The sequence below is a fragment of the Engystomops pustulosus genome, chromosome 2 (genome assembly GCF_040894005.1).
Source record: "Engystomops pustulosus chromosome 2, aEngPut4.maternal, whole genome shotgun sequence".
NCBI lineage: Eukaryota > Metazoa > Chordata > Amphibia > Anura > Leptodactylidae > Engystomops > Engystomops pustulosus.
This window is the reverse complement of record NC_092412.1, coordinates 1059435-1074703: the sequence shown is the minus strand read 5'-3', so window position 1 is coordinate 1074703 and position 15269 is coordinate 1059435. Positions and strand designations below refer to the sequence as shown.

At 44.9% G+C, this 15269-nt stretch overlaps 1 protein-coding gene across 3 annotated transcripts in view; it reads right to left on the bottom strand.

Annotated features, from left to right (window-relative positions):
- HPX (hemopexin) overlaps positions 1 to 15269 on the bottom strand; it is a 212049-nt gene that overhangs the window by 17633 nt on the left and 179147 nt on the right. For 2 of the 3 annotated variants that reach the window (XM_072133581.1, XM_072133583.1), the window contains exon 1: positions 12500 to 12618. The exons of the other annotated variant lie outside the window; for it this stretch is intronic. In XM_072133581.1, the coding sequence (XP_071989682.1) occupies positions 12500 to 12606 (107 nt within the window). In that variant the 5' untranslated portion in view covers positions 12607 to 12618. Of the gene's footprint in view, positions 1 to 12499; positions 12619 to 15269 lie in introns of those variants that run through there. 3 annotated transcript variants of the gene reach the window in all.

The following is a 15269-nucleotide window of genomic DNA, read 5'->3' as shown; positions in this document are numbered from 1 at the left end:
AGTACAGACTGCACAGGAGGGAGGACACTGACCATAGTACAGACTGCACAGGAGAGAGGAGACTGCACATAGTACAGACTGTACAGGAGGGAGGACACTGCACATAGTACAGACTGCACAGGAGGGAGGACACTGCACAGAGTACAGACTGCACAGGAGGGAGGACACTGCACAGAGTACAGACTGCACAGGAGGGAGGACACTGCACAAAGTACAGACTGCACAGGAGGGAGGACACTGCACATAGTACAGACTGCACAGGAGGGAGGAGACTGCACATAGTACAGACTGCACAGGAGGGAGGACACTGCACAAAGTACAGACTGCACAGGAGGGAGGACACTGCACATAGTACAGACTGCACAGGAGGGAGGAGACTGCACATAGTACAGACTGCACAGGAGGGAGGAGAATGCACATAGTACAGACTGCACAGGAGGGAGGACACTGCACATAGTACAGACTGCACAGAAGGGAGGACACTTCACATAGTACAGACTGTACAGGAGGGAGGACACTGCACATAGTACAGACTGCAAAGGAGGGAGGACACTGCACATAGTACAGACTGCACAGGAGGGAGGAGAATGCACATAGTACAGACTGCACAGGAGGGAGGAGACTGCACATAGTACAGACTGCACAGGAGGGAGGACACTGCACAGAGTACAGACTGCACAGGAGGGAGGACACTGCACAGAGTACAGACTGCACAGGAGGGAGGACACTGCACATAGTGCAGACTGCACAGGAGGGAGGAGTGTATAAATGTGTGTACGAGGGTCTGTATATGTCAGTGTGTATGAATGTGTGTACGAGGGTCTGTATATGTCACAGTGTTTATAAATGTGTGTATGAGGGTCTGTATATGTCACAGTGTGTATGAATGTGTGTTCGAGGGTCTGTATATGTCACAGTGTGCATGAATGTGTGTACGAGGGTCTGTATATATCACAGTGTGTATGAATGTGTGTATGAGGGTCTGTATATGTCACAGTGTGTATGAATGTGTGTTCGAGGGTCTGTATATGTCACAGTGTACATGATTGTGTGTACGAGGGCCTGTATATGTCACAGTGTGTATAAATGTGTGTACGAGGGTCTGTATATGTCACAGTGTGTATGAATGTGTGTACGAGGGTCTGTATATGTCACAGTGTGTATGAATGTATGTACGAGGGTCTGTATATGTCACAGTGTGTATGAATGTGTGTACGAGGGTCTGTATATGTCACAGTGTGTATGAATGTGTGTATGAGGGTCTGTATATGTCACAGTGTACATGAATGTGTGTATGAGGGTCTGTATATGTCACAGTGTGCATGAATGTGTGTACGAGGGTCTGTATATATCACAGTGTGTATGAATGTGTGTATGAGGGTCTGTATATGTCACAGTGTGTAAGAATGTGTGTACGAGGGTCTGTATATATCACAGTGTGTACGAATGTGTGTATGAGGGTCTGTATATGTCACAGTGTGTATGAATGTGTGTACGAGGGTCTGTATATGTCACAGTGTGCATGAATGTGTGTACGAGGGTCTGTATATATCACAGTGTGTATGAATGTGTGTATGAGGGTCTGTATATATCACAGTGTGTATGAATGTGTGTACGAGGGTCTGTATATATCACAGTGTGTATGAATGTGTGTATGAGGGTCTGTATATATCACAGTGTGTATGAATGTGTGTACGAGGGTCTGTATATATCACAGTGTGTATGAATGTATGTACGAGGGTCTGTATATGTCACAGTGTGTATGAATGTGTGTACGAGGGTCTGCATATGTCACAGTATGTATGAATGTGTGTACGAGGGTCTGTATATGTCACAGTGTACATGAATGTGTGTACGAGGGTCTGTATATATCACAGTGTGTATGAATGTGTGTACGAGAGTCTGAATATGTCACACTGTGTATGAATGTGTGTACGAGGGTCTGTATATGGCACAGTGTACATGAATGTGTGTATGAGGGTCTGGATATGGCACAGTGTGTATAAATGTGTGTACGAGGGTCTGTATATGTCACAGTGTGTATGAATGTGTGTACGAGGGTCTGTATATGTCACAGTGTGTATGAATGTGTGTACGAGGGTCTGTATATATCACAGTGTGTATGAATGTGTGTACGAGGGTCTGTATATATCACAGTGTGTATGAATGTGTGTATGAGGATCTGTATATGTCACAGTGTACATGAATGTGTGTACGAGGGTCTGTATATATCACAGTGTGTATGAATGTGTGTATGAGGGTCTGTATATGTCACAGGGTATATGAATGTGTGTACGTGGGTCTGTATATGTCACAGTGTGTATGAATGTGTGTATGAGGGTGTGTATATGTCACAGTGTATTTGAATGTGTGTACGAGGGTCTGTATATGTCACAGTGTGTATGAATGTGTGTATGAGGGTGTGTATATGTCACAGTGTATATGAATGTGTGTATGAGGACCTGTATATGTCACAGTGTGTATGAATGTGTGTATGAGGGTGTGTATATGTCACAGTGTGTATGAATGTGTGCACGAGGGTCTGTATATATCACAGTGTGTATGAATGTGTGTAAGAGGGTCTGTATATGTCACAGTGTGTATGAATGTGTGTACGAGGGTCTGTATATGTCAGAGTGTGTATGAATGTGTGTACGAGGGTCTGTATATATAACAGTGTGCATGAATGTGTGTATGAGGGTCTGTATATATCACAGTGTGTATGAATGTGTGTATGAGGGTCTGTATATATCACAGTGTGTATGAATGTGTGTACGAGGGTCTGTATATGTCACAGTGTGTATGAATGTATGTACGAGGGTATGTATATATCACAGTGTGTATGAATGTGTGTATGAGGGTCTGTATATATCACAGTGTGTATGAATGTGTGTACGAGGGTATGTATATATCACAGTGTGTATGAATGTGTGTACGAGGGTCTGTATATGTCACAGTGTGTATGAATGTGTGTATGAGGGTCTGTATATGTCACAGTGTGTATGAATGTGTGTATGAGGGTCTGTATATGTCACAGTGTGTATGAATGTGTGTATGAGGGTGTGTATATGTCACAGTGTGTATGAATGTGTGTATGAGGGTGTGTATATGTCACAGTGTGTATGAATGTGTGTATGAGGGTCTGTATATGTCACAGTGTGTATGAATGTGTGTACGAGGGTCTGTATATATCACAGTGTGTATGAATGTGTGTACGAGGATCTGTGTATATCACAGTGTGTATGAATGTGTGTACGAGGGTCTGTATATGTCACAGTGTGTATGAATGTGTGTATGAGGGTCTGTATATGTCACAGTGTACATGAATGTGTGTACGAGGGTCTGTATATGTCACAGTGTGTATGAATGTGTGTATGAGGATCTGTATATGTCACAGTGTGTATGAATGTGTGTATGAGGATCTGTATATATCACAGTGAGTATGAATGTGTGTACGAGGGTCTGTATATATCACAGTGTGTATGAATGTGTGTATATGTCACAGTGTATATGAATGTGTGTATATGTCACAGTGTATATGAATGTGTGTACGTGGGTCTGTATATGTCACAGTGTGTATGAATGTGTGTATATGTCACAGTGTATATGAATGTGTGTACGAGGGTCTGTATATGTCACAGTGTGTATGAGGGTCTGTATATGTCACAGTGTGTATGAATGTGTGTACGAGGGTCTGTATATGTCACAGTGTGTATGAATGTATGTACGAGGGTCTGTATATGTCACAGTGTACATGAATGTGTGTATGAGGGTCTGTATATGTCACAGTGTGTATGAATGTGTGTACGAGGGTCTGTATATGTCACAGTGTGTATGAATGTGTGTACGAGGGTCTGTATATGTCACAGTGTGTATGAATGTGTGTATGAGGGTCTGTATATGTCACAGTGTGTATGAATGTGTGTACGAGGGTCTGTATATGTCACAGTGTGTATGAATGTGTGTACGAGGGTCTGTATATGTCACAGTGTGTATGAATGTGTGTACGAGGGTCTGTATATGTCACAGTGTGTATGAATGTGTGTATGAGGGTGTGTATATGTCACAGTGTGTATGAATGTGTGTATGAGGGTGTGTATATGTCACAGTGTGTATGAATGTGTGTATGAGGGTCTGTATATGTCACAGTGTGTATGAATGTGTGTATGAGGGTCTGTATATATCACAGTGTGTATGAATGTGTGTACGAGGATCTGTGTATATCACAGTGTGTATGAATGTGTGTACGAGGGTCTGTGTATGTCACAGTGTGTATGAATGTGTGTATGAGGGTCTGTATATGTCACAGTGTACATGAATGTGTGTACGAGGGTCTGTATATGTCACAGTGTGTATGAATGTGTGTATGAGGATCTGTATATGTCACAGTGTGTATGAATGTGTGTATGAGGATCTGTATATATCACAGTGAGTATGAATGTGTGTACGAGGGTCTGTATATATCACAGTGTGTATGAATGTGTGTATGAGGATCTGTATATGTCACAGTGTGTATGAATGTGTGTATATGTCACAGTGTATATGAATGTGTGTACGTGGGTATGTATATGTCACAGTGTGTATGAATGTGTGTATATGTCACAGTGTATATGAATGTGTGTACGAGGGTCTGTATATGTCACAGTGTGTATGAGGGTCTGTATATGTCACAGTGTGTATGAATGTGTGTACGAGGGTCTGTATATGTCACAGTGTGTATGAATGTATGTACGAGGGTCTGTATATGTCACAGTGTACATGAATGTGTGTATGAGGGTCTGTATATGTCACAGTGTGTATGAATGTGTGTACGAGGGTCTGTATATGTCACAGTGTGTATGAATGTGTGTACGAGGGTCTGTATATGTCACAGTGTGTATGAATGTGTGTACGAGGGTCTGTATATGTCACAGTGTGTATGAATGTGTGTACGAGGGTCTGTATATGTCACAGTGTGTATGAATGTGTGTACGAGGGTCTGTATATGTCACAGTGTGTATGAATGTGTGTACGAGGGTCTGTATATGTCACAGGGTATATGAATGTGTGTACGAGGGTGTGTATATGTCACAGTGTGTATGAATGTGTGTACGAGGGTCTGTATATGTCACAGTGTGTATGAATGTGTGTACGAGGGTCTGTATATGTCACAGTGTACATGAATGTGTGTACGAGGGTCTGTATATGTCACAGTGTGTATGAATGTGTGTACGAGGGTCTGTATATATCACAGTGTGCATGAATGTGTGTATGAGGGTCTGTATATGTCACAGTGTGTATGAATGTGTGTACGAGGGTCTGTATATGTCACAGTGTACATGAATGTGTGTATGAGGGTCTGTATATATCACAGTGTGTATGAATGTGTGTACGAGGGTCTGTATATGTCACAGTGTGTATGAATGTGTGTACGAGGGTCTGTATATGTCACAGTGTGTATGAATGTGTGTACGAGGGTCTGTATATGTCACAGGGTATATGAATGTGTGTACAAGGGTGTGTATATGTCACAGTGTGTATGAATGTGTGTACGAGGGTCTGTATATGTCACAGTGTGTATGAATGTGTGTACGAGGGTCTGTATATGTCACAGTGTGTATGAATGTGTGTACGCGGGTCTGTATATGTCACAGTGTGTATGAATGTGTGTACGAGGGTCTGTATATGTCACAGTGTGTATGAATGTGTGTACGAGGGTCTGTATATGTCACAGTGTGTATGAATGTATGTACTAGGGTCTGTATATGTCACAGTGTGTATGAATGTGTGTACGAGGGTCTGTATATATCACAGTGTGTATGAATGTGTGTACGAGGGTCTGTATATGTCACAGTGTACATGAATGTGTGTACGAGGGTCTGTATATGTCACAGTGTGTATGAATGTGTGTACGAGGGTCTGTATATGTCACAGTGTGTATGAATGTGTGTACGAGGGTCTGTATATGTCACAGTGTGTATGAATGTGTGTATGAGGGTCTGTATATGTCACAGTGTGTATGAATGTGTGTACGAGGGTCTGTATATATCACAGTGTGTATGAATGTGTGTACGAGGGTCTGTATATATCACAGTGTGTATGAATGTGTGTACGAGGGTCTGTATATGTCACAGTGTGTATGAATGTGTGTACGAGGGTCTGTATATGTCAGAGTGTGTATGAATGTGTGTACGAGGGTCTGTATATATAACAGTGTGCATGAATGTGTGTATGAGGGTCTGTATATATCACAGTGTGTATGAATGTGTGTATGAGGGTCTGTATATATCACAGTGTGTATGAATGTGTGTACGAGGGTCTGTATATGTCACAGTGTGTATGAATGTATGTACGAGGGTATGTATATATCACAGTGTGTATGAATGTGTGTATGAGGGTCTGTATATATCACAGTGTGTATGAATGTGTGTACGAGGGTATGTATATATCACAGTGTGTATGAATGTGTGTACGAGGGTCTGTATATGTCACAGTGTGTATGAATGTGTGTATGAGGGTCTGTATATGTCACAGTGTGTATGAATGTGTGTATGAGGGTCTGTATATGTCACAGTGTGTATGAATGTGTGTATGAGGGTGTGTATATGTCACAGTGTGTATGAATGTGTGTATGAGGGTGTGTATATGTCACAGTGTGTATGAATGTGTGTATGAGGGTCTGTATATGTCACAGTGTGTATGAATGTGTGTACGAGGGTCTGTATATATCACAGTGTGTATGAATGTGTGTACGAGGATCTGTGTATATCACAGTGTGTATGAATGTGTGTACGAGGGTCTGTATATGTCACAGTGTGTATGAATGTGTGTATGAGGGTCTGTATATGTCACAGTGTACATGAATGTGTGTACGAGGGTCTGTATATGTCACAGTGTGTATGAATGTGTATATGAGGATCTGTATATGTCACAGTGTGTATGAATGTGTGTATGAGGATCTGTATATATCACAGTGAGTATGAATGTGTGTACGAGGGTCTGTATATATCACAGTGTGTATGAATGTGTGTATATGTCACAGTGTATATGAATGTGTGTATATGTCACAGTGTATATGAATGTGTGTACGTGGGTCTGTATATGTCACAGTGTGTATGAATGTGTGTATATGTCACAGTGTATATGAATGTGTGTACGAGGGTCTGTATATGTCACAGTGTGTATGAGGGTCTGTATATGTCACAGTGTGTATGAATGTGTGTACGAGGGTCTGTATATGTCACAGTGTGTATGAATGTATGTACGAGGGTCTGTATATGTCACAGTGTACATGAATGTGTGTATGAGGGTCTGTATATGTCACAGTGTGTATGAATGTGTGTACGAGGGTCTGTATATGTCACAGTGTGTATGAATGTGTGTACGAGGGTCTGTATATGTCACAGTGTGTATGAATGTGTGTATGAGGGTCTGTATATGTCACAGTGTGTATGAATGTGTGTACGAGGGTCTGTATATGTCACAGTGTGTATGAATGTGTGTACGAGGGTCTGTATATGTCACAGTGTGTATGAATGTGTGTACGAGGGTCTGTATATGTCACAGTGTGTATGAATGTGTGTATGAGGGTGTGTATATGTCACAGTGTGTATGAATGTGTGTATGAGGGTGTGTATATGTCACAGTGTGTATGAATGTGTGTATGAGGGTCTGTATATGTCACAGTGTGTATGAATGTGTGTATGAGGGTCTGTATATATCACAGTGTGTATGAATGTGTGTACGAGGATCTGTGTATATCACAGTGTGTATGAATGTGTGTACGAGGGTCTGTGTATGTCACAGTGTGTATGAATGTGTGTATGAGGGTCTGTATATGTCACAGTGTACATGAATGTGTGTACGAGGGTCTGTATATGTCACAGTGTGTATGAATGTGTGTATGAGGATCTGTATATGTCACAGTGTGTATGAATGTGTGTATGAGGATCTGTATATATCACAGTGAGTATGAATGTGTGTACGAGGGTCTGTATATATCACAGTGTGTATGAATGTGTGTATGAGGATCTGTATATGTCACAGTGTGTATGAATGTGTGTATATGTCACAGTGTATATGAATGTGTGTACGTGGGTATGTATATGTCACAGTGTGTATGAATGTGTGTATATGTCACAGTGTATATGAATGTGTGTACGAGGGTCTGTATATGTCACAGTGTGTATGAGGGTCTGTATATGTCACAGTGTGTATGAATGTGTGTACGAGGGTCTGTATATGTCACAGTGTGTATGAATGTATGTACGAGGGTCTGTATATGTCACAGTGTACATGAATGTGTGTATGAGGGTCTGTATATGTCACAGTGTGTATGAATGTGTGTACGAGGGTCTGTATATGTCACAGTGTGTATGAATGTGTGTACGAGGGTCTGTATATGTCACAGTGTGTATGAATGTGTGTACGAGGGTCTGTATATGTCACAGTGTGTATGAATGTGTGTACGAGGGTCTGTATATGTCACAGTGTGTATGAATGTGTGTACGAGGGTCTGTATATGTCACAGTGTGTATGAATGTGTGTACGAGGGTCTGTATATGTCACAGGGTATATGAATGTGTGTACGAGGGTGTGTATATGTCACAGTGTGTATGAATGTGTGTACGAGGGTCTGTATATGTCACAGTGTGTATGAATGTGTGTACGAGGGTCTGTATATGTCACAGTGTACATGAATGTGTGTACGAGGGTCTGTATATGTCACAGTGTGTATGAATGTGTGTACGAGGGTCTGTATATATCACAGTGTGCATGAATGTGTGTATGAGGGTCTGTATATATCACAGTGTGTATGAATGTGTGTACGAGGGTCTGTATATATCACAGTGTGTATGAATGTGTGTACGAGGGTCTGTATATGTCACAGTGTGTATGAATGTGTGTACGAGGGTCTGTATATATCACAGTGTGTATGAATGTGTGTACGAGGGTCTGTATATATCACAGTGTGTATGAATGTGTGTACGAGTGTCTGTATATGTCACAGTGTGTATGAATGTGTGTACGAGGGTCTGTATATGTCACAGTGTGTATGAATGTGTGTACGAGGGTCTGTATATGTCACAGTGTGTATGAATGTGTGTACGAGGGTCTGTATATGTCACAGTGTGTATGAATGTGTGTATGAGGATCTGTATATATCACAGTGTGTATGAATGTGTGTACGAGGGTCTGTATATGTCACAGTGTGTATGAATGTGTGTACGAGGGTCTGTATATGTCACAGTGTGTATGAATGTGTGTACGAGGGTCTGTATATATCACAGTGTGTATGAATGTGTGTATGAGGGTCTGTATATGTCACAGGGTATATGAATGTGTGTACGAGGGTCTGTATATGTCACAGTGTGTATGAATGTGTGTATGAGGATCTGTATATATCACAGTGTGTATGAATGTGTGTACGAGGGTCTGTATATGTCACAGTGTGTATGAATGTGTGTACGAGGGTCTGTATATGTCACAGTGTGTATGAATGTGTGTACGAGGATCTGTATATATCACAGTGTGTATGAATGTGTGTACGAGGGTCTGTATATATCACAGTGTGTATGAATGTGTGTATGAGGGTCTGTATATGTCACAGGGTATATGAATGTGTGTACGAGGGTCTGTATATGTCACAGTGTGTATGAATGTGTGTACGAGGGTCTGTATATGTCACAGTGTGTATGAATGTGTGTACGAGGATCTGTATATATCACAGTGTGTATGAATGTGTGTACGAGGATCTGTATATATCACAGTGTGTATGAATGTGTGTACGAGGGTCTGTATATATCACAGTGTGTATGAATGTGTGTATGAGGGTCTGTATATGTCACAGGGTATATGAATGTGTGTACGAGGGTCTGTATATGTCACAGTGTGTATGAATGTGTGTACGAGGGTCTGTATATGTCACAGTGTGTATGAATGTGTGTACGAGGATCTGTATATATCACAGTGTGTATGAATGTGTGTACGAGGGTCTGTATATATCACAGTGTGTATGAATGTGTGTACGAGGGTCTGTATATGTCACAGTGTGTATGAATGTGTGTACGAGGGTCTGTATATGTCACAGTGTGTATGAATGTGTGTACGAGGGTCTGTATATGTCACAGTGTGTATGAATGTGTGTACGAGGGTCTGTATATGTCACAGTGTGTATGAATGTGTGTACGAGGGTCTGTATATATCACAGTGTGTATGAATGTGTGTACGAGGGTCTGTATATGTCACAGTGTGTATGAATGTGTGTACGAGGGTCTGTATATGTCACAGTGTGTATGACAATGCACATGTAGTGGGGTCTGTATAGATTGGTGTATGAGAGTCTCTGTTATTATGTGCGGTGGTCTTAGATACTTCTTTTGGTCGGTTACCACATTAAAGTCAAACTCCAAAGTCCACGTGTATTATATTAGTAGTGCTGAGGGCTATGGCTGCCTCGTGTTATACACAGGGAGTCACTGTTCCCTTCCCGCCACTGGTATACAGAGGGCGCAAGGTGTATACACTATACATAGTATTGGCGCCTGCCCTCGTCTAACATGGCGCCGCCGGAGCAGTCATATGCCTCTCGGGTTCTTGTGCGCATGCGCTGAGAGCCAGAGTCTGGCTTACGGGTGATACCAATATAACTTCTCTGAGCATGCGCAGCTGCACTCAGCGCTGTATAACAAGGAGAGTAGGGTTGGAATGCCCGGATGTGAGCTAGACTCCGCCCACCGGATGTGGAGAGAGGAGAACTTCCAGTGCACGGTCTGTCTGTGTCGATTAGGGTTAGATACACAGATCAGCAGGCTGTATCACACAGGAGAGGATTAGATACACAGCTCAGCAGGCTGTATCACACAGGAGAGGATTAGATACACAGCTCAGCAGGCTGTATCACACAGGAGAGGATTAGATACACAGCTCAGCAGTCAGCATCACACAGGAGAGGATTAGATACACAGCTCAGCAGGCTGTATCACACAGGAGAGGATTAGATACACAGCTCAGCAGTCAGTATCACACAGGATAGGATTAGATACACAGATCAATAGACCGTATCACACAGGAGGGGATTAGATACACAGCTCAGCAGGCTGTATCACACAGGATAGGATTAGATATACAGCTCAGCAGGCTGTATCACACAGGATAGGATTAGATACACAGCCCAGCAGGCTGTATCACACAGGAGAGGATTAGATACACAGCTCAGCAGACAGTATCACACAGGAGAGGATTAGATACACAGCTCAGCAGACAGTATCACACAGGATAGGATTAGATACACAGCTCAGCAGGCTGTATCACACAGGAGAGGATTAGATACACAGCTCAGCAGACAGTATCACACAGGAGAGGATTAGATACACAGCTCAGCAGGCTGTATCACACAGGAGAGGATTAGATACACAGCTCAGCAGTCAGTATCACACAGGAGAGGATTAGATACACAGCTCAGCAGTCAGTATCACACAGGAGAGGATTAGATACACAGCTCAGCAGTCAGTATCACACAGGAGAGGATTAGATACACAGCTCAGCAGTCAGTATCACACAGGAGAGGATTAGATACACAGCTCAGCAGACAGTATCATACAGGATAGGATTAGATACACACCTCAGCAGACAGTATCACACAGGATAGGATTAGATACACACCTCAGCAGACTGTATCACACAGGATGGGATTAGATACACAGCTTAGCAGACTGTATCACACAGGATGGGATTAGATACACAGCTTAGCAGACAGTATCACACAGGATAGGATTAGATACACAGCTCAGCAGACAGTATCACACAGGAGAGGATTAGATACACAGCTCAGCAGACCGTATCACACAGGATGGGATTAGATACACAGCTCAGCAGACTGTATCACACAGGATGGGATTAGATACAAGGCTCAGCAGGCAGTATCACACAGGATGGGATTAGATACACAGCTCAGCAGACTGTATCACACAGGATGGGATTAGATACACAGCTCAGCAGTCAGTATCACACAGGAGAGGATTAGATACACAGCTCAGCAGACAGTATCACACAGGAGAGGATTAGATACACAGCTCAGCAGACAGTATCACACAGGATAGGATTAGATACACAGCTCAGCAGTCAGTATCACACAGGAGAGGATCAGATACACAGCTCAGCAGTCAGTATCACACAGGAGAGGATTAGATACACAGCTCAGCAGTCAGTATCACACAGGAGAGGATTAGATACACAGCTCAGCACACAGTATCACACAGGAGAGGATCAGATACACAGCTCAGCAGTCAGTATCACACAGGAGAGGATCAGATACACAGCTCAGCAGTCAGTATCACACAGGAGATGATTAGATACACAAATTACATATCACAGCCTTAGATACAGTTGTGGGTGTATCACATAAAGGACTTAGATACACCACTAGTAGCAGTCCTCTGGTCCTGTTCCTTATTGCAGACATGCTTGGCGGTCACAGCAGGTAACGGTCCATAGGTCCTGCGCAGGATGTGATACTCACAGGGGGTAGGAGCGGAGCAGGGGCAGGAGGCAGAGCAGGACGCACAGCTTCATGCTGATTCTGTGTCCTCCTCCAGCGCTGACCCGGGATTTATAGCCCAATCTCATTGCACAATCCCCCCACCCCTGTCTGCTTCCCGGCAGGTACTGGTCCTGGTCCAGAATAAACGCCTGGACATGTGACACACAGTATAATCCTCTATCATGTATCACCCTCACCCGATGGCTTATACCCCGGGACGTCCTGTCATCGCGTCATCAGGTTTCATAGTAAATGTGACAATATTCCAAAAAGGATCAAAAACCTACAAGAAAAAGTTATGAAATCTGCAGTCAGAGTGTAATATATTATAATGTATAAGAGCTGCCCTTGGATCCGACCATAACCTGCGTCCTGAATACGGTCAGGCAGCTCCTCCTGTCCTCACACTACAAGGAGGCACTTCCTGTAACCCGCCCTAAAAACAAGGTAAGTATATGGATCCTGGGGGTTTATGGGGGAGGGGTAGTTGGGTAGATTGATCGACCAGGGGTGGTGCCTAGATTTAAGGGGGCGGGGCTGTCCTCAGGAGTGCAGCCTGGAAGCCCGGGTGGTGTGTTTTCGTATTAGGATTAGTGGGAAAGGGTTAATGTCTGTGAGCTCTGGTTACAGGACATGGGGGTAACAAGGAGGGGGCAGCGGGGTTATGGCTGGTGAGCTCTGGTTACAGGACATGGGGTAACAAGGAAGGGGCAGCGGGGTTATGGCTGGTGAGCTCTGGTTATAGGACATGGGGTAACAAGGAAGGCGCAGCGGGGTTATGGCTGGTGAGCTCTGGTTATAGGACATGGGGTAACAAGGAAGGGGCAGCGGGGTTATGGCTGGTGAGCTCTGGTTATAGGACATGGGGGTAACAAGGAAGGGGCAGCGGGGTTATGGCTGGTGAGCTCTGGTTACAGGACATGGGGTAACAAGGAAGGGGCAGCGGGGTTATGGCTGGTGAGCTCTGGTTATAGAACATGGGGTAACAAGGAAGGGGCAGCGGGGTTATGGCTGGTGAGCTCTGGTTACAGGACATGGGGTAACAAGGAAGGGGCAGCAGGGTTATGGCTGGTGAGCTCTGGTTATAGGACATGGGGTAACAAGGAAGGGGCAGCGGGGTTATGGCTGGTGAGCTCTGGTTACAGGACATGGGGGTAACAAGGAAGGGGCAGCGGGGTTATGGCTGGTGAGGTCTGGTTACAGGACATGGGGGTAACAAGGAAGGGGCAGCGGGGTTATGGCTGGTGAGCTCTGGTTACAGGACATGGGGTAACAAGGAAGGGGCAGCGGGGTTATGGCTGGTGAGCTCTGGTTATAGGACATGGGGTAACAAGGAAGGGGCAGCGGGGTTATGGCTGGTGAGCTCTGGTTACAGGACATGGGGTAACAAGGAAGGGGCAGCGGGGTTATGGCTGGTGAGCTCTGGTTACAGGACATGGGGTAACAAGGAAGGGGCAGCGGGGTTATGGCTGGTGAGCTCTGGTTACAGGACATGGGGTAACAAGGAAGGGGCAGCGGGGTTATGGCTGGTGAGCTCTGGTTACAGGACATGGGGGTAACAAGGAAGGGGCAGCGGGGTTATGGCTGGTGAGCTCTGGTTATAGGACATGGGGTAACAAGGAAGGGGCAGCGGGGTTATGGCTGGTGAGCTCTGGTTATAGGACATGGGGGTAACAAGGAAGGGGCAGCGGGGTTATGGCTGGTGAGCTCTGGTTACAGGACTTGGGGTAACAAGGAAGGCGCAGCGGGGTTATGGCTGGTGAGCTCTGGTTATAGGACATGGGGTAACAAGGAGGGGGCAGCGGGGTTATGGCTGGTGAGCTCTGGTTACAGGACATGGGGGTAACAAGGAAGGGGCAGCGGGGTTATGGCTGGTGAGCTCTGGTTACAGGACATGGGGTAACAAGGAAGGGGCAGCGGGGTTATGGCTGGTGAGCTCTGGTTATAGGACATGGGGGTAATAAGGAAGGGGCAGCGGGGTTATGGCTGGTGAGCTCTGGTTATAGGACATGGGGTAACAAGGAAGGGGCAGCGGGGTTATGGCTGGTGAGCTCTGGTTATAGGACATGGGGGTAACAAGGAAGGGGCAGCGGGGTTATGGCTGGTGAGGTCTGGTTACAGGACATGGGGGTAACAAGGAAGGGGCAGCGGGGTTATGGCTGGTGAGCTCTGGTTATAGGACATGGGGTAACAAGGAAGGGGCAGCGGGGTTATGGCTGGTGAGCTCTGGTTATAGGACATGGGGTAACAAGGAAGGGGCAGCGGGGTTATGGCTGGTGAGCTCTGCTATATAGGACATGGGGGTAATAAGGAAGGGGCAGCGGGGTTATGGCTGGTGAGCTCTGCTATATAGGACATGGGGTAACAAGGAAGGGGCAGCGGGGTTATGGCTGGTGAGCTCTGCTATATAGGACATGGGGGTAATAAGGAAGGGGCAGCGGGGTTATGGCTGGTGAGCTCTGCTATATAGGACATGGGGTAACAAGGAAGGGGCAGCGGGGTTATGGCTGGTGAGCTCTGGTTACAGGACATGGGGGTAATAAGGAAGGGGCAGCGGGGTTATGGCTGGTGAGCTCTGCTATATAGGACATGGGGTAACAAGGAAGGGGCAGCGGGGTTATGGCTGGTGAGCTCTGGTTACAGGACATGGGGTAACAAGGAAGGGGCAGCGGGGTTATGGCTGGTGAGCTCTGGTTACAGGACATGGGGTAATAAGGAAGGGGCAGCGGGGTTATGGCTGGTGAGCTCT